This window comes from Elephantulus edwardii, unplaced genomic scaffold (genome assembly GCF_000299155.1).
Source record: "Elephantulus edwardii isolate Elephantulus edwardi_28Jun2011 unplaced genomic scaffold, EleEdw1.0 scaffold00014, whole genome shotgun sequence".
NCBI classification, from domain to species: Eukaryota; Metazoa; Chordata; class Mammalia; order Macroscelidea; family Macroscelididae; genus Elephantulus; species Elephantulus edwardii.
In genome coordinates this window covers 17,874,761-17,899,230 of record NW_006399764.1, presented here as the reverse complement: position 1 = coordinate 17,899,230, position 24,470 = coordinate 17,874,761, and the positions used below count along the sequence as shown (strand labels likewise).

General features: G+C 39.7%; 1 protein-coding gene across 6 annotated transcripts in view; it reads right to left on the bottom strand.

Moving 5' to 3' along the window:
• The window catches only part of NFIB (nuclear factor I/B), a 290,118-nt gene that overhangs the window by 114,468 nt on the left and 151,180 nt on the right, over positions 1-24,470 (bottom strand). For 5 of the 6 annotated variants that reach the window (XM_006881291.1, XM_006881292.1, XM_006881293.1 and 2 more), the window contains exon 3: positions 12,993-13,046. In XM_006881291.1, the coding sequence (XP_006881353.1) occupies positions 12,993-13,046 (54 nt within the window). Of the gene's footprint in view, positions 1-12,992; positions 13,047-13,951; positions 14,079-16,680; positions 16,687-17,336; positions 17,347-24,470 lie in introns of those variants that run through there. The other variant, XM_006881296.1, reaches the window with a different exon arrangement.

Here is a 24,470-nt window from a genome sequence, read left to right as displayed (position 1 = left end):
TTAACTAGCCTGGAGCAAGTCCACTGTATCTGAGATACAGAACAATCCTAGCTTTCCAGCTGTGAGGAGGAAAATGTTTTGCATTATTAAATTGTAGCTGTGTGCAGCAAACACGGGCCTTCATAAAAGTGGGGCTGGAAAAGAATTTCAATTGAGGCGGAGCCCCAGACCTCATGGATCAATCTAAAGGGATGCTGGTGGGAAGGACGGTCAGCAAAACACCGCCGAGAGCGATGAGGACTGTCACAAACTAAGCCGGCGTATTTATGACGCGGGCCTCTCTCATAGGCCCTCTCTGCGGAAAAACCAGACGTTCAACAGAGAAGGAAAAATACATGACAGCAGTTACTTTTCAAAGTTAACAAACCACAGCCTGTTTACAAGGCCCCTCAAAAGTTTTCTGGAGGGAGGTGCAATATAAATTAAGTGTCTACGTCAATAAATTAAAAGTCCATTTGGCTCTTATGTTCTCTTATGACTTCACTTCAAATCTGACAAGACCCTGAAGTATTGGTATAAAGTTAAGACAAACACAAACACGAGTGACTTATTGTAAACTGTAAACCTTTCTCTCACAGGATTAAGAAGGGAGAGCATTTGCTATGTATTCCTACTGCACTTAGGACAGACGAAATTCAGAGCACATAGCATCTGAGAGAATTGCTTTCAAGAAAAAGAAGCTTCTGAGTTCTGTAGCTCTAAGAACCTGCCGTGGAGAGAACCTTCTAGAACCTCATTGGTGCTCTAGCCTTAAGGCCTCAGAAACTCAGCTCATTTTCCATGCCAAGCTCGTCCCTTATTTGGATTCTAGACATTATCTAGATGCATCCCTCATGATGTGACGCTCCTCCTACGGCTCCTCCCACCTGACCATCACTACCCCTCCTCCTAACAGCTACAGTCACTGCAAGTGTCCTTGGGACTCCAGGGTGGCTACCACAAGGCGAACTAGTAGATACAGATGTGATCTTGCTAAAGCATCTCAGCACACTCACTATTCATTTCTCTCTTTCAGGCTGTGTATATTCAGTATAGACTCGAGCACTGAGATCAAGTGTAAAACTAAAAACTAAACCCACTGCCACGGTCTGACTTCCAGCAACTGTCCATCAAGTTTCAGACACTATATATTTAAAGGAGGAAGTCTCTTTCTCTACAGGACTGTCTAGGGGCTTCTAACTGGTTGGTTACTGGCTAAACACATTATACACTACTTCACAGAACTCCTTTTGTGTTTAATAGATGCTGCTGTTGTTATTGTTCCTGTTACGTGCCATGAAGTCGGCGGCAATTCACTGTGACCTTATGAACAACAGACTGGAACCATGTCCTGTCTTGTGCCATCCTCACAATCTCTCGCATGCCTGCTTGAGTACATTGTACCAGTCACTGTGTCACTTCATCTTGTCGAGGGGCTTCCTCCCTTTCTCTGAATCTCTGTCTCTCCCAGTGTGATATCTCTTTCTGGTTTAATACATTAAAAACTCTCAAAACTCACTGCTGTACTACCACCAAGTTGAAACAGACTCAAAGCTGGCCCTCCAGCAGGTTTTCTGAGGATGTGTATTGTATGAGAGGAGATGAGCCTTCTTTCTCCTGGGAAGCAGGTAGGTACAAATTGCCTGCCTTTATGTTGGCAGTGCAGCTCGTGACCCCCTACACCAACCAGATTTAAGAAATGCTCCTTATCATATTTGGTCCCATTCTTATTCTGGGTCAAATGTAGACAAGGACAGTTCTGGGCTCATGTTATCAAGCGGTGACGTACCACGCCATTGTTTAGTGTGGTGAACATGGACAGGAGCGAGGAGAAACGTACGAAGAATACAGAAGAAATATTACTGACTGAAGGTTTTGGCCTTTGAAAAACATGGATTTGAACCTACATTTGCCAATAACAAACTGCAACTGGAAGCAAGTCACTCAATCTCTTTGTCTCATTTTTCCTAACTAAGGTAAAAGGTTGGATGGATGGTGAAGAGATTGAGATTGTACACAGCTTTAGTTTGCTTGGCTCCATAGTCAACAGTCTTGGCACCAGCAGCCAGGAAATTAAAAGGCACATTGCCATGGGAAAGTCGGCTGTTAGGGACCTCTCCAAAGTGCTGAAGAGCAGTGGTGTCTCTCTGGAGACTAAGGTGCGTCTGATACAGGCCATGGTCTTTGCAATCACCTGTTATGCATCAGAGACTTGGACAATGACCAAGGAGGATAGAAGGAGAACTGATGCCTTTGAGCTGTGGTGCTGGAGAAGAGTACTGAGAATACCATGGACTGCTAGGAAAACAAATAGATTTGTCCTGGAAAGGGTTAAACCGGGTGGCTTCTTGGAGGCAAGGATTCTGAGGCTCCGTCTAACTTACTTTGGACATGTAGTGAGGAGAGACCGGTCCTTGGAGAGGGACATCATGCTTGGGAGGGTGGAGGGACGGCACAGGAGAGGAAGGCCCTCTATGAGGTGGATTGATTCAGTGACTGGGATAATTGGGATGGGAGTGTCAGAGACAGTGCGATTGGCACAGGACAGAGCGGAGTTTAGGGCTGTTGTACATAGGGTCGCTATGAGTCGCAGGCGACTCGACGGCACATAACAACAACAACAACAACAACAAGGTAAAAGAGAGTTGGGCTAACAGGCAATAAGCACTTACATGCTATGCTTTCTTGAGTATTCTTTCTTAGTGTATCAAACAAAAGAGACATGGCAGCCAATTACTCATTTTAAAAAAGTAACTGAATCCCAGAATAAAGAAATATCAGAAGTTTACAGATAAAGTTGCAATAGTTATTGAGACAGAGATGCCCAACTCTACAATGAGAGAGTCAGGTAAGATTCAAGGACCACTTTGGACATAAGAGTGGATAGAAGTTTGTCAGACCGACACAAAACTGTTGGCAGAGGGAAGAGAAAGGAAAAGGGAGAGATGTTGGTATATGATGCAACATCCAAGTCCATGAGTGAGAATAAAGGCAAATAATTAGTAACCATCAGAGGGTTTTAGGCAAGTCATATTTAGGTTGCATAAAGTATATTAATACACAGGATCAAAGTAAGAAAGAATTGGGAAAGAAGGAACTACGAGGTTTCTATAAAATGCCAGGGAAGAAATAATGTCTAGAGTCCAAATAAGGGAAATAAGAATCTAGAGGTGAAGTTAGATCAAGAGATACTAAAAATGATACATTAATTAATAAGGGATAGATGGGAACTTACAAGGTACTCTAAACTTGGCTAAAGGAATAGACGCTAGTGGTCCTCAGAGATCTTACAAGGGAAAGAAAGTAGTCTAGTAGAAAAGAAAATTAATTTGATGTTGAAAATTTTAAATTTGAACTATCCATGGACATTTAGAGTCATATAAAAAATATTAGGTGAAAAAAATATTAGGTGGACACATGAGTCTGAAACTTAGAAGAGAGAGTTGTTCCACAGGTATGTATTTTTGGAAAAGGAAAAATTATTATACTTAAAAATCACAGTAGGAGCTGAGGATCCGTAAGACCGAGAACAGGAAGCGGGGTTAGCAGAGGGCAGAAGCAACAGGAAAGTCCATGAATTACCAGGACAGGGCCCTGTTTTCAAGCAAAAGAGAAAAGTTAAAGCAGAGCCTCGTCAATGGAACCAAGAAAATAGAAACTAGAGCAAAAAATAACTCTTCAATTCAAGGTGAATCATTGCAGTGGGGACACAAGCTCATTTATAGAATTCAAGATGGAAATTCAGAGTTTTTCAAAAGTTATGTCATGAAAAAGGAAGAAACGGGATACTTGGTTGAAGGTAGTTTTCCGAATGGAAAAGTAAATATTTTCTATTTAAACAGGAGAAGTAAAAAGACTAATGGAGATATATGGAAAGGGCAATGAACAAAAGATAGTGGAAAGATTCAGTGGAGACTGAAAAATTGCTGGCTTCACATACCAAAGCAGTGGAGAATGGGGAAGGACTAATACAAGGGTCTTCAAAGGCCTAAGAGAGAAATTCTTGTCAGGAGGGTAAAAACTGTATCTAAAGAAACATCTGAACTCTTTTCTCATTTCAGTATTTAAAACTGAGTAACAAAATAGCATTCTGTTTTTGTCTTTGATGTCAGTATGCTTAGAGGAAAAAAATTATTCTCTAAAATTTACTACAATTCCTTCTTACCGTGCGACTCAAAAACACCTGGTTTCTTCTGCATTTTTAAAGACAGTCTCTAATATTTTATTCACATGCATCTTATCTTGCCCTGTGATTTAATCTAAATCATCTTAAACCTCCAGAAGAGTTCAAGGGGGGAAAAAAATCAACACATTTCTACTTGGTTCCACATCAAATGATAACTTTCTATAGGAAGCCTTCTTGATCAACCCAGCTGGAAGAGAGAGTAGGTTGAAAACACCCTCGCTTTGATCGAGCACCTGTTACCTGCCAGGTGTGCCTCCATCTGATCTTTCCACTAGAGAGGCTGTTATCAACCTTGCTGAGTTTCAGAGGAGTTGGCTAACTCATTAATGCTCGTGTTTATGGCAAAAAGAAAAAAAAGGAGCCAAATCAAACCAAAAATCGTTAAGTAAAATCTATGCTTTTTCACTCTACCAACTCCACACAATGACTGGAAACAATATGTCAAATGAAGAGACTTCCACAATGCTTGAGTGATGTGGCATGGAGCAATATTTAGTCTTCATCATAGAGTACACACACACACACACACACACACGTGTGTTATTGTTCGGTGCTACTGAGTTCAGTCCAACTCCCAGTGACTCCCCTATCTATGCCAACGCAGAGCTGATTCCCAGGGCTTCCCAGGCTGTAATCTTAATTGAAGTAGCTCTGGAGGTCTTTCTGCCATGGAACTGCTGGGAGAGTTTGAACAGCCAATCTTTTGCTTGGTAGCTGAGCGCTTCCTACCTGAGAGCTCTTAAAGCCCATGTGTACACATGCACACGTTGTTGCTGTCTGTATTAGCAACATCACTTAACCCTGCCACCCCAAGGTTGTGTCATCCTCACAACCTCAAACATACCCCAGCCCATCGGTACAGTCACTGTGTCAATCTGTCTCGCTGAGGGCCCTTCTCTTTTTCTGATCCTCCATCTATCCTTGCCAGCATGATGCATTTTTTTTAAGGACTGACCCCTCCTAAAAGCAAGCCCAAAGTCTTTGAAAGTTTCCAAGTCCTTGCCTTGAAGGAGCAACTCCCTAGTTACATTCCGTCTAAGACAGATTTGTTTGTTCTCTTGACAGTGCATATATTTGTGTACATATAAATGTTTACATGTGTATACACACACATATATAAATATTCATGAGAAGATATGAACATGAGTGTAGAAAGGTCCACATGCAATTTACTTTTTATCCTCAAAGCATATAGCATAATGTCTCATACACAACAATAGATGGTCAAGAAATAACTGTTGGCTAATAATTTCAATTGAAGTCACCTTTTTATGAGTGGCTGGTTGTTGTTGACACAGAATAGCGTATATTCCCAACTCCCCAGTGCCAAATGACTGTCTCTACTTATTTTGAGCTGATTCAGCCCACAACCATCTCCTGAATTGTAATATCAAATCATGAATGCGCAACCAGTGAACACTCACTATCTGCTGCCCAGCAGAGTAGGTAATTGGGAAGATATGAAAAAATATCTCCTTTTCTCATGACCTTACAGAATATTCTTCAAGTGTCTTCATCCCTCCCAACCCCCCAAATTAAATACAAGGAATCAAGCTGGAACCATTTAGAGGTGGGCATCGTGCCAACTGTTATGTAGCTCGAGCTTTGAGAAGTGGGTTTTATACAATCACCCACAATGTGTCCTGTAAAAATAAGTGGCTGAGGCCTGGATGCCCTTCTTCTTTGTAAGAATCACTACGAACCAAGCACTTTTCCTGTCCTCTCCTCTTTCACTCTGAACCCTAGCCTAAATATGAAAATGGAAGAACTTTCATTGACTGTAACATCCTCAAAAAAGGTTAGAAGATAAAGAAGAAAAATGTTTCTGAAACAAAGTCTTTTAAGAGGGAAAAAAATGCCGCTGACTTAATCACTGACTTGCACGGCTCTCATTCTCAAATTACTTAAAAGCTTTACCTACGACATCGGCTCTTACCACTGTTAACCAATCCTTTCACTGTCTTTCTATTTATACTTTTATGAATAGAAAGCCTGTTTATAGTCAGCGTATACTGCCAATGTTTAAAATTTCTTCTCAGTATCATTACAGGGTGCCTGTTTCTCCATTTTAAAAATTATTCTGATGCATGCAATATATGAGGATATGAGGAGTAAATATGGAGCGTACTTATTAAGGAATGAAAAGGGATTTTTATTTTTTTTTTTAAGAATCAGAGTAAATCTTCTCTTTTCTTGGATTCGGAACACTGCATTCTTAAACAAAACCTGAAGCCAAAGGAGGCGGTTCTATGTAAGCTCATCCACTTTACTAGGCAAATAGCAGGGAAACTGCTTGTTCCTGTAACTAAAACGCGTTGTTGACAAACTGCTGGGCAACTCTGGTGATGTAGCTCATATATGTCTGGCTACTTACAAAAATGTAATCAGTTCCAACTCACCACAAGTTCTATAGAGGGAAGAAAAAAAAATGGGCAGTGTCCGCCTGTAAAGATTTCCAGCCTCAGAAACCCAAGAGAATCACTGACTTAGAATCAGTGAAGAATGGATCAAACTAGTAGAAGATACACAACCTCCTACAGGCTCTGCCACTAGAACTCGCTGATTTTTTTTAAAACACACACACACACACACACACACACACACACACACACACACACATCACTGCCATTCAGCCAGTTCCAGTTTACAATGATCCTCTGATGAGTCTTCAAGGTGGTAAATCTTCATGGCAGGAAGCTACCGATTTCTCTTCTGAGAAGCAGTTGGTGGATTTGAACCATTGATTAAGTTAGCAGCCCAATATGGTATGCATTATGCTTCCAGGGCTTCAACATATGCAGTAACTCACTACCATGGAGTCCCTGTTACCCATGCCAATGCTCTACTGTGTCCCAAGGCTGTAAATCCTGGCAGGAGGAGTCTCCCTGTTTTGTCCATGGGGCTCTGACCTTTAAGTTGGCATGTTACATAATATGCCATCAGGACTTCTTACGTTTAACAGATGTCGTTGTTGTTGTTGTTAAATACATTAAGTCGGGGCCGACTCATAGCTGACCCTCCAGCAGGTTTTCAGAGACAGAACACTGCATGGGAACAGAGTGCTCATCTTTCTCCCACGGAGCAACTTATGGGTTTGAACCATGTGCCTTTAGGTTGGCAGTTTCCTATCCATGAGGCCACTAGAGTTGGTATAAAATCAAAACCACCAAACACTGACCACGAATGAATTTGGGTTGGCAGTGCAACTCCTTACCACGAAGCCACGAGAGTCTGAAAGATGCTGTTGTCGTAAGGTGATGTGGAGGACGACTGCAAGACACCCTATGAAGAGGCGACCTGAATCCTGACCTATCCTGTGCCATCCTCGTCATCTCTGACACACCGGCCCACTGCTGAAGTTTACCAGGTCAATCCATGTCATCGAAGTCTTCCTCTCCTTCCCTGACCCTTCATTTTTCCAAGTATGATGTCCCTTTCTAAGAAGCAGCTTTCTAGCCACATGTCCACAGTATGAGAGATGAAGCTTCGCCATTCTTGCCCCCAGGGAGCACTCTGATTGCACTATTTCTTTTTTAAAAATATTTTTATTATTATTTTTGTGTGTACCATCAAATCGGATCTGACTAGTACAGGAGGAAATTGTCCCTCCTTCTCCAAAAGAGCATCTGGTGGATTCGAACTGTGCACCTCTGGGATTACAGTACAGCTTCTTGTCACTACGCCACCAGAGCACACAATGGTTGTACTATTGCTAAGATATATCCATTTTCTTGCCAGTCCATGGGATATTCAGTACTCTTCTCCTGCACCGAAACTCATATTAATTTTTTTTTTCATTTATTTACTTTTACTGTTATGTTGTTATTGTGTACTGTAGAGTCAGAATCAACCCATCACACGGGAGGAGATAGCCCATCCTTCTGCAGAGAAGCTGGAGCCCTCAATTGTGTGACTTCAGGGTTGCAGCACAGCTTCTCGCCACGAGGCCACCAGAACTCTCTAGATGGCCCTTATTAAATTGACTCTTTAATTTGACCTCTCCTTATTTTAAAGATGATGTTAGGCACACCAAATACATGATCCTCAGATGGTTTCCTCTGGTTTTCCCAATTTACATACAAAAATAAAATAGCAAAGCATTTCATAAAATATGAAAAAGAAAAGGAATATAGTACAGATAGTCTATGTGATTCCAGGTAAGAAAGCGCTGGCTAATGGCATTTGACTGCTTCATAAACTTACATCACAGAATTTGTTACAAGTGCATGGTCACTCCCAGGATTCAATGTTTCTTTGTTAAATTTCTATCCATAAACCTACCACATTCTAAAATGAGGCATCCGCTTGGACTAGATATAAAGGCAAAAAAGAAACTTTCAGATTGTCATGGTTTTTCTTGGACACCATCCATCCAACATTGGGCAAGTGATGGAGATTGAGAAATCTGAAAGAATGTAGTGACACAAAACACTAAAGCAAGTCAACGCTAATGTTGAAAGATTACAATCCAATCAAGTATTTCTTAGAACAGCAGTGGAGTTTTCAATTACTACAAATTGGAGCTAAGTCTGAATCCCCAAATGAATACCTTCTATTTGGTCCACAAGAGGTATATGTTAAAGTTCAGAGAGCTTTTATAAAAGTTCTATTGATTTGTTATTAACATAGTAACTGCATGTAAACTTTATAACTCTGACTCTGTCATAAACAAAGAATTTATTGGATCTTTGCAATGGAGCCAAATAGAAATATATATCTTCCATCATAAACATGGGAAATATGGATCATAAGAAAAATTAATACCCAATTGCTTCATGAAGAAAGTAATAAGACCAAGTTTGTGGGCCAATTTGACCCCAAACCAGACTTTTAAAGGATTTTTAAATCTGAAAAAGATTATTGTGCCCAGTAACTGAGAATAGAAATACTAAATCACAAATAGTCTAAGGAAGCATCATAAAAACCACTTAAGTGCTTTTAAAAATAATAACCAATAAACCAATTGTTGTTGAGTAGATCTCAGCTCACAGTAACTCCCTGGATATCAGACGAGTGTTTTCAAAAGCTCATTTTTTTTCTAAGCAGATTGTTAGCCTCTCTTATGAGCTGACTCTGGGTAGAGTCAAACTTCCAATCTTTAAGTTAATAGTCCAGTGCATTAATCATTTTCAATACCCAGGATTTAAAAATAGCAAAATCATTTTAATGCTGTTTAAAATAACAAATACCAAAAAGACTATTTAACTATACTTCTTTTTTTTTTTAATTATTTTTGTGTGAGTGTATCGTCAAATCAGATCTGACTGGTACAGGAGGAGATTGTCCCTCCTCCCCAGCAGAGCATCTGGTGGATTCGAACCCTGTGCCTCTGGGATTGTACTTGCAGCTCCTCGCCACTAGGCCACCAGAGCTCCCCTTAACTATGCTTTTTAAAGTAACAAATATCAACTATCCCTCTTCAGAAACATTGAGTTCCTTTTGTTCATGTTTAGTTTGCTCACTAATTCCACTCAAGAGGCAAAAATTACTAGTGGACATCCATACTGGAATTTGAAGTCATTCTGGATCGGTCAAGGAGGAATCTCAAAGTCAGACAGTTGTACCTGAGGCTGGGGAGAAGCCAGGTAGAGGAAGTGTTGGGTTTGTAAGGAGACATTTGTATTTGTACCCCCCCAAGGGGATGACTGGATAGGATTTTGCCTTCATGTCATCAGCTCTAAAGGCCTGTATCTCTAAAAGGGCTCGAGTTGTTGCCATCTCCTCTCCAGCTGTTAACGGACAGTTAGCTACAAGGACAGGTAGAACAATTTCTAGGGGTTGCACATCTCCCATTGGAGAAGCATGGGGGCTGAGACAGTGCTAGCAACCACTGTGATCTTTTTCAAAGCTTTGGTATCTCCTCATTATAACCACACAAGATGAGGTTTGTTTTGTTTTGGTTTTTTTTTGTTTGTTTGTTTTTATTTTTTTGTTTGGTTTTGCATGTGGTAAAAAACCTGGAAATTTCCCTTCAATGGCCTTCTTAGGACACTCATTCTCAATTTCAATGATTTCACATTTCACCGAAGGCCAAGATGAAGAGTGGAAAAGAACCTTCTAAAGAGAAATTATGCTCCAAAAGAGTAAAGTTGAATATATTTGTGAAAGGAATTTTTAATATTAAATTTATCCCAATTTATTGTAATCTCTGCCCCTTTTTCATAAATGTTGATTATTCAAGATTTAAAAAAATATATGTATTCCTAATGACTTCATTTATTCAAAGTGTTACAGAATAAATCCCTTAGCCTCTCAATCTGAAATCCTTAATAAACACTGTGTTGTTGTTGTTGTGTACCACAGAGTCAGAACCAACCACAGCTGACCCTCCTAGCACCTTAAAAAGCTATGACTCTGAACCATCACAGAAAATTCTAATTACATTTAATGCTGATAATACATGTTTTATTGTTATATTTGGTATCTAAAAAGCTGCTATTAAATGTTTCATTTACATATATACAATTTCCATCTAATCATAACATTTATTTATCTATAGCATCCAAATACTGATTTTCAAGGAAAATGTAAAAGAAAGAAAGAAGAAAAACCCCAGATATTTTCTGTTTGCCATTTTATATACAATTCATAACATTATTACATTTATAGCATTTTAGAGGTGCTAACAGAAGTAGGGAATAAAAAATAACTAAGCTTTCTGGCCACATATTGAAAAATCAAATTGTGGAATTACATAACTACTCAAAGATTAATCATTCTGCTTAGGTTGGAACATTTTTAGGTGCGCATATTGCCCTTCTGTAGAGGATCAAAAATTCATTTCTATCAAAACAGATTTACTAATGCCAAATAAAGCTGTCATTCAAAGACGAAGCCTACATGTACCCTGTGTTTCATCGGACTTAAAATGCCTATCAGTGCTTTTCTACACTGGATTTTCTTCACGTGTAGTGAAATGAATAAGAGGGCTTTTCTAGATGTTTGGAGAAAATTCTGTTTTGGCCATCATATACACAGATACAATGTTAAATCATTAAAAATAAATTGCTTATAAATTAGGGAGTTCATTAAAAGTTAATAAAGTATTAGTAACTTAAAAAATTCTGTTAAAATTCATCATATTTCAAATAGTCTCTCCAGAAAGAAAACTTACATCATTCTATTTTTCCCATCACAAATCAAAAACGAAAAAAAATCCATTTGGCAGGCAATTACATTTAAATTTTTCTCACTTTTCCCTCCAGACTATTGCTACAATTTGTTGTAATATTAAATTCTTTTGTAAGAATAAGTTTCATTTACATTTTTAAATCTATAGTTACAACTTTATTTTAAATATATATATTCATTGTTCAAAACAATATCCTTTTTAATTCTAATCAAGATTTTATTGTAAGTTTATAAAGAACTTGGATTTCCATTCATTCATTGTTATACATTTTCCTCCCTGACCCCCTCCCCCCAGTTCATTCTTTCTTTGGGAAGAATAGGTTTTTTTCATTGTTATACAGATCCCCCACCAAGACCAATTTACTATGCAGCTCGTATTCTGCTTATCGTTTTTATAACTAATAAAGCTAATATGTAGCTGGAAAAAAGATCATTTTCTAAGATAATAACTTAAAGTACAAAATATATGCAAGGCTCAGAAAAGACTGTGTTTCAGTTTTCCATTTTTACTTGCATATCTGCTTGTGGTAACTTTCTGAGGTCCATTTAATACAAGAGTGATCTATTTTCCAATAAAGAGTTTTCCTAAAGTATTGAAACTTCACATTAACTAGGCATTATGACAAGGAAAATGAAACAACGATCCCAAACCAACTCTACTTGAAGACTTTTGAAGGTTTTTAGATACGGTGTGATTTGTTTTCAAAGAAAAGATTAAAGACGTTGACGGGAGGAGATTTGGCATATTTAGTTGAAAAGAGTAACTGGTTTGTTTGGGTTTTGCTCTTTCTTTCTCGAATAACTCAGATTCACTGATCTCGCTTCTCTTGTGACCCACAGTGACCCTCCACTGGGTTTCTGAAGCTGTAAATGTTAACAAAAGAAGACTGCTCACGCTTCTCCAGATGAGTGATCAGTGGACTCGAACCACTGGAGAGATGCAGACTTTTGATTATTAGCAGCACAGCTCTCTAGGTACTATGCCACCAGAGCTCCCTGACCACACTCATAATCTAACTGAAATTCTTAGGATACAAAAACTTCCCTAAATCCAAGTGAAACACTGTATGTTCAGATTCGGTAATAACAAAACCATGAAGACATCCAATTTATTAAAGTTCAAGTTTGGACCAACTTCTGAAAATTAAGAGGGTGTCTGGCATATATTCTATTAAAGGAAAAGTCCTATTTTCATTATTTCCTGATTATGGAGATCCGGCACAAAACTTAAGGAATAAGAGCTCTTTTGCAAAAAAACTCTTCATCCAAGGGGGGGAAAAAGCAAGCACTCCACCCTTTTTAAAGTAATGAGAGTTGATAAACTAAAATAAGAGTATGGAAAAATTTACTTTCTTCTGTGAGGTTAAAAGAAAACTTAAAAGGAACTTTGGGGAGGGAGGTGAGGGCTTTCACAGGGCACTGGTTTTCAGCATCTAACACCAAGAAGTGTTCTGTTTTATTTACAAAGAAACACCAGCGAAGATTAAAATGCTGCTGATTAGGTAAACAGGAATGACGCCAGGATGGGAGTATTTGCCACTGCAAGAGGCCTAAAACAGAATCACATCTTGTCCCGAACATACCTGCCTGCCAGAACCAAACAGGCAGCTGACCAATTCTGGGGTGTTTATCTATACAGTGGTACCTTTGTTCTCCAACAATGTCAGATTGCAAACGTCCTGAAGCACGCATTTACCTGGAGGATTCTTGGCAGGATCATTGTGGCTTGGACTTCCTGATTGTCCAGAATCTGTAAAGAAATCACAGAAAATGTTTTCTTTTTTCATTTGTTTGGAAAAGACTTTCACAATCCTCTAAAGAGTGCTTTTAAAAAAATAATAATAATCATTTTAAAGGTACAATGAATTCGACTGTTTAAATAATTTACTTTCCCAAGCTGTTGGGGAGCAACGCTTTTATTTATCAAACCAGATGAATGTCTATACCTACTGCGATGTCAGAAATATAAACAAATGAATAAAATAAAAGCCGTCATCTAGAACAGTCTTGGGATTGAAGCAAGGCTTCCAAAACAAAGAATCTGGCTACAAAGCCAGGGAAGGTGGTTTGAAGGTTGGGCAAACAGAAGACCTCTCAGCAGCAATAAGAAATACAACCTTCCCTAGAAGTGCAATTTGAGTGTAATTAAACATGCTTAGCATTTTTTTTAAAAACCTGAAAATATGTTTTTATTCAATGAGTAAAATATAGCAAAATGAGGGTCTGCTTGTGCAGGGTTTCACATGCACGCATACATATCCACTCCAATAATCCCCCAGCCTACTGGATCCAGGCCCAGATTTGCCTGCATCCCATAATAGCAATCGATTTGCAAACACCAAGAAGAGCATAAATTACTAGGTAGCGACCAACATGGCTTTGTGGAGAGCAAATTGTTGAATTGATTCCATTCCCACCCGTGACAGACGGACAGACTCTGTGGATGAGGAGGGACAGATCGATTCCCTGCATCTGAATTTCTTATCCCACCGACTACGTCGCCAAAGCTCCAGGCAGGAGTGTGAAGACTGCACTGTGGTTAGGCAACACGCCGTCCTGGGTGTAGCAGACACTGTTATGTTTTGCGTCTCCTCTTCTCTCCATGTCCCCTCTGCATTTATCTGTGTCACTTGCCCCATATGATTACATTCTTACTTGCAGGTTGCTTTGCAATCTTCTTTTATTGGTTCTACTATTTAAGTTGTGTCTCCCCGACTAAATTGCATGCTCCCAGCAGAGGCTGAGCTTCTGTCTCCGTCATCTCTCGCATCCTCCCCAGTGCCTGGCTCGTGGTTGGGAACACACGAGGCTTTTTCTGTCCATGCTGGAGGGAGGGAGGGATGGCTCAGATTCGGCATCCTCCTGAACGGCTGACCTGGAAGGCCATTTTGGACTCGCTCATGGATTTCAACAAGCTTATTCAATAGGATGGTACAGAGCGGGGCTCTGTCTTGGGCTGCCACATACCGCACAGTCCCTTCCCCCAAACCCTGCCATTGTACTTGAGCCAAGAAAGGGATTCCGTCTTAGTTGAGCACAGAAATCTTACGCTGGTTTAGTCAGCAGGGTTATGCTGCTGGTCTAGGTGAGGGACTGTCATGGGGCAGTAGCTGCTTCTACTAATAAACACAAGGGCAATCCTGTTCTTTTTTTTGCACAGTAAAAAAAAAAAACAATCCAAAAACCGTCTTTCTGTCTTTTGCCACTAACGACATATAGCACTGAGGACTGATTTTGACCATTTCCTTAACTATCCTTTTTCATTTTGTCCTACATCCCAACATGCCTGTCTCTCCTGGAGACTCCAGGACAGGGGAGGATTGCTCCGCGAGGTCCAAAGGTTGAGAACCTGTGTGGAAGGCGGCTGCCACCTCTTTATTCCATGGAGCAGCTGGTAGGTTTGAACTGCAGACCTTCTGGGTAACAGAGCACTCAGTTACTGCACTACGAGGAAGCATTGTATCCAAAGCCAGCTTTCAGTAAATCCTAACAAATATATTCTGTGATTTCTCATTATCTCTCAAGTCACTCAAGCTTCCCTGAAATAGAAGTAAATGCAGCCAGGACTTTGACTAGAATTTCTGGCAGACAACCGCACCAGCTCTGAGAAGCTGGTCTCCCAGGATTTCTTCCTATTATTCTATTTAGAATTGAGGCAAAATTTACTAACTTAAACTTAGTAGATCAACCTTTCTCTTTTTAAAATTCTGACAAAAAAAAAATAATGGTACCATATTGGTGATTTTCCAGTCCTAGAATACAGCAGTTACATAAAAATGATCAATTATATTATTTTGTCATAGTCTCAGCTATTTCTGCCCTCCTGGGTTCCTCTGACAACTGTCCCCCAATACGGACTCGGCATTCCAGATTAATCTATCTCCCCAATGATTCTACCACATAGAGGCTTTTTTTTCTCCTTCTGGATAACAGCCCATTTGATCATGACATCCTCATGTTTTAGTTTTACCTCTAACACTGGATCACATTTATAGAAGTCTCAGAGAAAGGAAAAAAAAAAACAAAACAAAACAACGCATTGCCTTCCAGGTCAATTGACCCTTGAACAGGTTTTCAGAGGCTGTGAATTACAGGAGAGGAGACCGCTCATCTTTCTCCCTTGGAACATCTGGTGGATTTGAACCATTTGCCTTTGTGTTGGCAGCACAATTCCTTACCCACTTGGCCACCAAAGCTCCCTCATGGAGGCCATGTTCACAGCCTTTCACATGAATAATACCTCAGTATAAAGAAAACAAGACTTCTCACAACTCTATCACTAGCAACATAGATAAACTTATAAATAAACTTATATAAGTTGTTAATGATATCCTTCTCCTTGGATCTACAATCTCCAACCATGAAAGCAGCAGTCAAGAAATTAAATCACTTATTGCAATGGGAAAAGCGGCTGCCAAGGATCTTTAAAGTGATCAAGAGCAAAGATATCACATTGAAGACTAAGGTGTGCCTGACCTTATAACCCAGGATATTTTTCAATTGTTTCATAGGCACATTAAAGTTGGACAATGAATAAAAAAGTTAAAAAACAAAAACAAAAACAAAAACGATGCCCTTATATTGAGGCATTAGTGAAGAGTTTTGATGAGATCACAGGCTGTCAGGAGAGCAAAGAAATCCAGCCAGGAGGACGAGCAGTCAGAGTGCACAGAAGCAACGATGGGAGACATTGCCTCACATCCTTTGGGCACGTTATGAAGAGGGAACAGTCACGGAGTGGACTTGGGGGGAGGGACTGCATAACAATGAAAGAGTTTTTCTTTTTCTTTTCAAGAAGAGTGAACTGGGGTGGAGGTGGTGGGCAGGGAGAAAAGCACAACAAATGAATGACTGGAAACCCTAAGTCTCTGTAAACTTTCATTAAAATTATTTTTAAAAAACAAAAAAAAAAACAAAAGAGGGAACAGTCTCTGGAGTAGGACTGTATGCTTGTACGATTAGAGTCAGCCAAAGACAGCTTCTCCGGAAGATGGACCCACACAGTGTGGGAACGAGAGCCTTAGCACAGCAGAGATAAACATACCTTCCTAAGAGGTAGCACAGGATTAGGCGGTTCACTCTGAGCGAGCTGACTCCATAGGCCCAATCAACAAACACTAACTGGCTCTGGCTTCACCTTGGTGAATGCCACGCTCCGGACAACTGGTCAACAGGCGGCGGCAGCCTCATTTCACCAGCTACAGCCTCCGTGGAAGAGTTACAGTGTGCTCAGTGATGTCAACTAGAACACAGCAAAACGAATCTCCCAACATTCAGACCCTCAAACCTGGTCCCGGTAAAGACTGCGGGTCCCTTCCCGTCCCGGGGAGGAACCAGTCAGAACAATAACAGCCCACACCACCACAAATTCCACTTTGGGAAACCCTGTTCTTTTCTGCTGCCAATGACTTTTTGGCTCTATTTCCAAAACCCATAGACCAATTTCTTCAATTGAAAAAACCATATATACATGCTCCAAAAAACCCACAAGCATTTGAAGGAATGCTAAATTCAACCCTAAATTTGAGTCACACATTTGGTCTTTACAGCAATTTCACTTTCTGGAATGAGCTGGGTTTTACCAGCTCACAGAGGCTGACACTCCCTCCCAAACCAACACTGGGGCCTTCTCACCAAGTAGAACAGGGGGGAGAGGGGCTACGGCACCCCACTATCATAAGAGGACCCGCAAGGAGCCCACAACACAACACTGACTTTTAAACTGTAAATCTTAACACTGGAATCTGCTATTGACTCCTCTGTCACCTTCTATCGGTCACTTAATTGCAACTGCTGGAAAAGGAAGTAACCAGGGAGTCGCAGTTGGCAGAGAAACCCAAAATGAACTGTTATTGTGGTTGACTTCAGAGAAGGAATTACTCTGACCACATCTAAAACCTCTCAATTCACCACCTAGGTCAAATTACGTTAGACCCAGAGGTTTTATTTAACCACTTCCATCGCTTTACCCAAGTCTCCTTTCTTTCTTTTTTTTTTTTTTTTTTAAGTTGTATGTGGACATAATATGTTGGGAGTGAACCCTGGCTGTCTTCACTTGGGGTGTGATTTGGGGGAAATGACTTAATATTTAGAGGCTTGGGGTCTTGATCTTTCAAACTGCAATAATGCTATCCCCTCAGACCTCTGCAAAGATCCTAGGAAGCAGAGCATCACGTTCCTCAGCCAGACACGTCCTACATATTCAAGGCACTATTGATCACAGAGCCCATATTCGAAACTATTAATATTTTTAATGGGCTGTCAGGAACAAAGGGAAAGCAGGGCCTGATCAAACTGTCCACCCCTCAGCACACATGTAAAAATGATCTGCAGTGAGCAAACCGGATACGGGAGGGTGCCCAGCTGAGAAGGCTGAGATAAAGGCTTTAGTCTCTCTATCCCAGAAAGACCTCTGTGAGGTCTTCAGAAGCTCTGGAGACCAGCCTGCTGCGGAGATTATCTTCCAAGAAACTCAATCTGTGAAGAATGGAGGATATGCGTTACCTGCCCAGTGCAGTACTGGCTCTCAAATCAGGAAGGATTTTTTTTTATAATTGAAACATAAGGTTTTTTTCCCCTAAGTAGTGATTCTAAGAGCATAAAGGGAGATCATTCTAATTTAAAAAGAAAAGTTTGAAGTAAGTTAGTTACAATGAAGCTTTAAAAAAAAAAAAAGAAAAGAAAGAGGCGGGAGAGGAATAAAAGATCAACCATTGGCTAATCTTAGCATGACTGACAGAACCCTGCCCTCCCCCCCCCTTTACTGAGAGCAAGGGATATTAGGCCACACAGTCATCCCTGGTCCTTCACTCACCTGCAGCCATGATGTGTGCTGTTGCTCTTAACACTTTCCTGTGTTTTGGTTTAGGAAAATTTTGAGGCAGTGGAGAAAAAGAGAAGGAGCTGAATTTTAAAGGCAGCAAACCCAGGCCAATCTTCCCTCACTCCCCCCAGTTTTCTCTCCCTTGTTCTAAAGCTATACTTTGCACATCTCTATGCTTGTCTCTTTCTGTCATAATGGACGTAATGTAGAATTGAAGGCTGTTTTGTATTACATACTTATTCATCTCACCTCACCCTCTCTGTAATTTTAGATCATTCTATTTTAAAGAAAATTTTCAAAGAAGGGAGATGTGAATGAATCTATTTCTAATCCACTATTCTTTTAGCTCAACTAAGTTACCTTCCTTACGGATAAAGATTCCTCGGGAATAAGGCAATTTTACCACCCTGCAAGGTCCTTTTCAAGAAATCAGTCTTCCATGACTCCTCTAATACCTAAAATTTACTGATGGAGATCCAGATTTCCCTAGTGAGTCGGTTTGATGAAAGACTATGGGACACTAACATGATCTAAATGGGTTCTTCTAAATTACATGGCAACTACACAAAGGTGTGCTCGGTATATGGGCCCCCTGTCCAGACACTGGGCCTCTTAAAAGGTTATGAAGTAATCTTAACATGATCAAAGCCACAACGATCTTTCAGTAGATTAAATGCTTCTGAGAACTCTATCTCCCCAACTTCCCTTCTCAATTCAGCTTCACTTACTTCCTGAAGGAACATTTGGCAAAGAGGAAGAATGGGGAAAACAAGAGCAAGAAACTAGCCCTGGGCTCTCTCCCATAAAAGGGAGGGGGGTGGCGGGTGGTGTCACAAAACAAGAAACCCGTTTGAGGTGGTTTTTGCTGTCCTCGTGGTTGAGTGGGGACCGGCCTAGAGCTGACCCTCCCTCAGGTTTTCAGAGGCAGTAGACTGCATCGGAGGAGATTGCCTATCTTTTCTGCTTGAAGCAACTGCTGGATTCAAACTGTGTACCTTTGCTTTGGTAGTGCAATTCCAAAAGACCTTTCCTGACCTTTGTGTTTAAGTTGTCTTTCTACTCCAAATGCAACCTGTTCCAGGGCTCATTTGACTCTCTGATGCTAGGATTTGAGTAACAATAAGACAATCAGATTGGAGAAGAAAGAATTTTCTTTCTAGCCAACCAGGTATGAAGGATGGACTGACTACAGTCAATCTTAGGTAACCTGTGGTTACAAAGTCTATGCTTCTACAACAATATAACTTTTATATCAAGGAATATTAGGAGAGTAACTTAAATCTAGCTGTAACCCTTTAGCCTACAGCCAGCCTCTTGCTAGATCTAAATGAGTCATCATGCGATAAAGGCCCCCTTTGCCTCAAACAAGTGAAACACAGCCCATTGCCAACTAAAGGATACCATGACGGGGCTCTGGTCTTTTGCTTTTTTTTTTTTTTTAAGTCTTAGGACAGTCTCTTTCTGAAACATGATTAATGGCAAACATTTAAAAATAGCATATTTTTACAAAAGAAATATACAGCCTGTCAGAAAGAATCACATAGAAAAGAAGAAAACCAAGTTACATGAAATATAAGGTACCAAAACCTTGAAGGAAGAGATACAAATGCACTCATTTTGTAATGATGGCTAACTCGAATCTTCTCCGTGGGCAAACCCCTTTCCCTCTCCTTCAGCTCCACCGTATCTCAATCACGGGGGTTTACTTTCAACAATGCCTGACTTCCTTGGGATTTATAGCAACGTAGCTTTACATAATCATAAATCCCATTACATAATTTATTTCTCCCCCTTCCTCCCCCTCCCAGCATAGTTAAAATACCATACAACTTCCATGTTAATGGAGGAGTGCTTGATCAATTAGGATGACAAACTATAATTTAAAATATTCTCATTTCTTCTTATTAAATGTTTGTTAAAACAATACACGTGCATATAGATACACACATTAAAAAATATTTTTTTAAATATCTGAGGAAGTGCTTTCTTCGTTTTGCATATTGTTGTATTCACTGCCTTCGAGTAGAGCACAACTTAGAGCATGACCCTATGAACAAAATTCCTGAAAGTCTCTCTATAACTATTGACATTTATCTAAAGTTCATAGAGTTTCCAGAGGCATGTGGTTTAGGAAGAGGATGCCACTCCTGCAAGCAGGTAAATATATTTCTTCTCAAAAGGACATTAGATAATTTGGAGTCTACTTAATCACAAACCTTGATTAGCAAACTCGATTCAGGAAGTGCTAACTAGATCAATTTGTTAACGGAGGCCTTGATATAAGGAGCTTTGGTGGCCTAGTTGATAAGGAGTTGCACTGGCAACTCAAAGGCAGGAGGTTGGAATCCATCAGCTGCTCTAAAAAAGAGAAAGACATGTAATTGCATCCCATGGGATTTACGGCCTCTGAAAACCATGAGCCAGCTATGATTCGGATGCAGTTCGACGGCACAAAATAGCAATAACCCTAAAGAGCAGAATCAATTCGGTGGCAGCTTTTTTTTTTGTTTTTAGTTGGTTTGTTTGTTTTACTATAAAATTAGTTATGCATACAAAAGAGAAAGCACGTCTCTCAAGAATTCTTTTGACAAAACCAAAGCCTTATTTGGGATTTGGGAGACATCCTTTCCATTATGACGAACTGAATCTATATTCTATCTCATCTGAGGGCTCGTACCTTTAAATCTCAACATTGATTTTAAAATAATATTCAGTACAGCAATACTGAGAGTTCTAAGAGTTTGCTAAATTGAAAATCCTTACAGATAATATAATTTCATTAAATATGTATAGATGAAATAAGAAAGTAGATGTGTAAGATTTATTCCTGGTCTCAATCCCTACTCAGTCTACTAATTCTGCAATTAAACTTTAACTTCTTCTTTAAAGAGTCACTTTTTTTTTTTCTGTTAGAAGCACAGATTAGGTCCAATGCATTATTTCCCAAGGACTAGAATAGGATTTGTTTAGATTTAAGACTAAAATGTATCCACAAGACATGAGCTGAAAATCAGCCCACTGAAGTTGAGGGTGGGGTAAATTACATACGCATATGAAAGCTGATGAAATCTGACCAGAGAAGACGTGCACTTAGATGAGTGAGTAGTGCAGACAGAATCTCCTGCCCAAGATGTATTCAATCGGCCAACAGTTCTTACCAGAGGGCTGCCCTGCTTCATTAACAAGCACCAAACCACCACAGCTGAAAGCAGGCATAATCGCATCTGACCTTGCTGCCCTAAGATTAAGTTCAATGACTGTCCACTGATCCAGGGATTGAGGGAACCAGAGGTCAAGGCCAGGATCACCTAGGTTGGAAGACCTTAGCCTATAGAATGCAAAGACACCATGGTGGCCATTGTCAAGATGGCTAACTTCCCTACAGTGTGGTTTCAATTAAGTAAATAAAATGCAGTAATTAAATCAAGATTGCATAATATGTTTTTGATTTGTAATCTCATTTAAATTAATTAACTGACTCAATCTTTGTTTAGTTTTTAAACTGGCCTAGTTAGGGAAAGAGTCCCTGGGAGAAAATCCAGTTTTCTATCTTTAAAAACAAGGCAAAGCAATCTGGTAGACTTTATCTTTTTTTTTTTTTCCTTACACAGCAGCATGAAATAAATACAGAGGCAAGGGTGTTAGTGTAGAGGGAGGAGGAGTTTTATGGCATGATTTTGACTAAAAAAATAGTTCTCGCACTAGAGAGAAATAAACCAAAACATTATTTATTCAAAACATTTCTTTTCCAATTTTATAAAGATTGCATGTTTGTTGGAAGCAAAACATTTCCAGCTGTATTTTAAGTTTTCTGAAGAGAGCTGGAAGAGTTATAATCTTTTATAAATGCTGCCCATATCTCACAATATTAGATGAACACACTGCTGTGTACTTTTAGGGACAATTTGCCAGTGCAGTTTGCCACATGAAAATCATACGTCTTTTTCCAAAACCCGGTCAGATCCAGGAGGTCAAGGTGAGACGAATGCTACCTCTTTCTCATCTGGGAGATGGTGCAAATCTCAGTTAGCCTATGTAGAGCAGCTTTGGTTTTAGTTTTGAGTTGTGTTGGTTTTTTGTTTTGTTTTGTTTTTTTCCTTTGGAAATCAAGAGACTGCATTTTATAGCAAGGTATGTAGTGCAAGGAGAATGTTGGCGAAATATGGATTCTGGAAATGAAAAGCAGAATGTCATCAGACTCAAGACCATAATCCTGGAGGCAAGTGGAAAAATCAGTGCAAAATTTCAACCAAAAAAGCAAACACAATCTCTATGATCTTATTAGAATTCTGTTCAACAGAATGCATGGGGACCTAAATTCTCTTTTAGCTCCAGTATCCTGGTCTGCTCCTAATGCACGGCTCAGAACGGTCAGAGAGACCCTACTTGATTTTCTCCCGGATCCTTCACCCTTGATTCTAAATCCTACACATACTACATCCCCGTATAAACATGGCTCTTTAGGGCCATGTCATTCTACCTATTTTCTGAAATTTAAAACCATGTTGTATATTGAGATTAAAATCAAATACAAAACTCCCCAATATTGCACCAGCCATCTTCCTTTGCAGAGAGCAGGACATGGTCTCTCCATGCTGCCTGGACACTTGGAAGTCCATTCACTGACTGCCAGCCACTCTTGCACTCTGACCCAAAGCAAACCACTTCAGGCCTGGATTGGATTTCATCCTGCCCAAACACTTAAAGCCAAGAAAAAGGCAAAGGTCTCAGTCCTGTCCAAAGGGATTAGAAACAGGAGAAGGGAAAAGCTAGCTCTATGAGAATTATGAAATAGACACGCAAATATTTGGGGAGAAAGTTTAATATGTTTTCTTTTAAATACACTTTCAGATCTAATCACTGACCTTCCTCCTCAGAAAGAACACAGAGAGCTGGTCCTCCATCCCCCTGTACCTCCCCACGCAAACACTGACAAGACAGGTAATTGAAGAACCAGGAGACAGACGCTCTCCTGATGGATTGCACAATCCTCAGGGTGTCAGTCCTCACCGGCTAGCGTAAGTCCTGGCAAGGACTAGACAGTCAAGGGACCCAGGGAAGGAGTCTGTGATGGCTGATAGCATTCATCGTCTTCAAATTATACGTAGATGGGCCACCAAAGACAATCACAGTGTTTAGGCTTTTGTGGTGGTTATTTTCACACAAATATAAGCTGTTTTTACTAACCATACAAGTTGGTGACTTCCTATATTTCTTCAAAATATTTTACTTTCATACCAATTTCTCCATTTTATGAGCTGAAAAAGATATGCTGTCAAATTATTAATAGTGTTTTTAAAATGTTTGTTTCAATCATTAGATCTATTTTATATATCATACTATTTATATTATTATATATCATCCTGGTTATAGAGTTATATAGAGAGGTATATATATATATATATATATATATATACACACACACACACATATATATATGCATGCCATACTAGTTATCATGAAATATATTTTTATATACCATACTAGTCATATAGGGAGTTCTTAGTGGTAAAAAGCTGCTCTGCCAACCTGAAGGTACTCAGTTTGAATCCACCAGCTGCTCCACAGGAGAAAGATGTGCAGTCTCCTGCTATGTGATTTACAACCTCTCAAAATCTGCTGGAAAGTCAGCTATGGATTGGTTCAGACTCAATAGTACATGACAAGAAGTCATGTGTTATTAACACTTCCCACAAAAAAAGGAAAAAAACCCAACCAAACATAAAAAAACCCATAGTTGTCTTTAAGTAGATTCGGACTCCTAATAACCCCATGTGTGTGTGTCACAATAGTATTACACGGAGCTTCAAGTGCTGATTTTTTGGGGAGCAGATCATCAGATATTACTTCTGAGATGTCCCTAAGGTAACCTAGAGACCTTTTAGCTAAACACTGAGTGTTATCATTTACACAATTCCAATTGGCAACTGTTGTTGTTATTGCTAGGTGCCCTGGAATTAATTCCAATTTACAGTGGCCCCATGAACAAACCACTACTTGATCAGTACAATCCTCAGAGCCTTTGCAAGGTCTGAACCACTAAGTCCGTCTAACTCATAACTTCATTACGAATTCCTGCTCTAAGTCTATGATGGTATGTTCATATGAAAATATATGTGTGTGTTTAATCCAAAGGTGCTTAATAGTTTACTGACTATTAAAGTACAATGAAGGGAAAGATACTTTCTACTCACATAGAATATATTTTCATTATTGCTTTTTTCATAAATTAACTTTCCCACCATAAAGAAGAAGGCTATCTTTAAAAACAAGGCAAAGCAATCTGGTAGACTTTATCTTTTTTTTTTTTCCTTACACAGCAGCATGAAATAAATACAGAGGCAAGGGTGT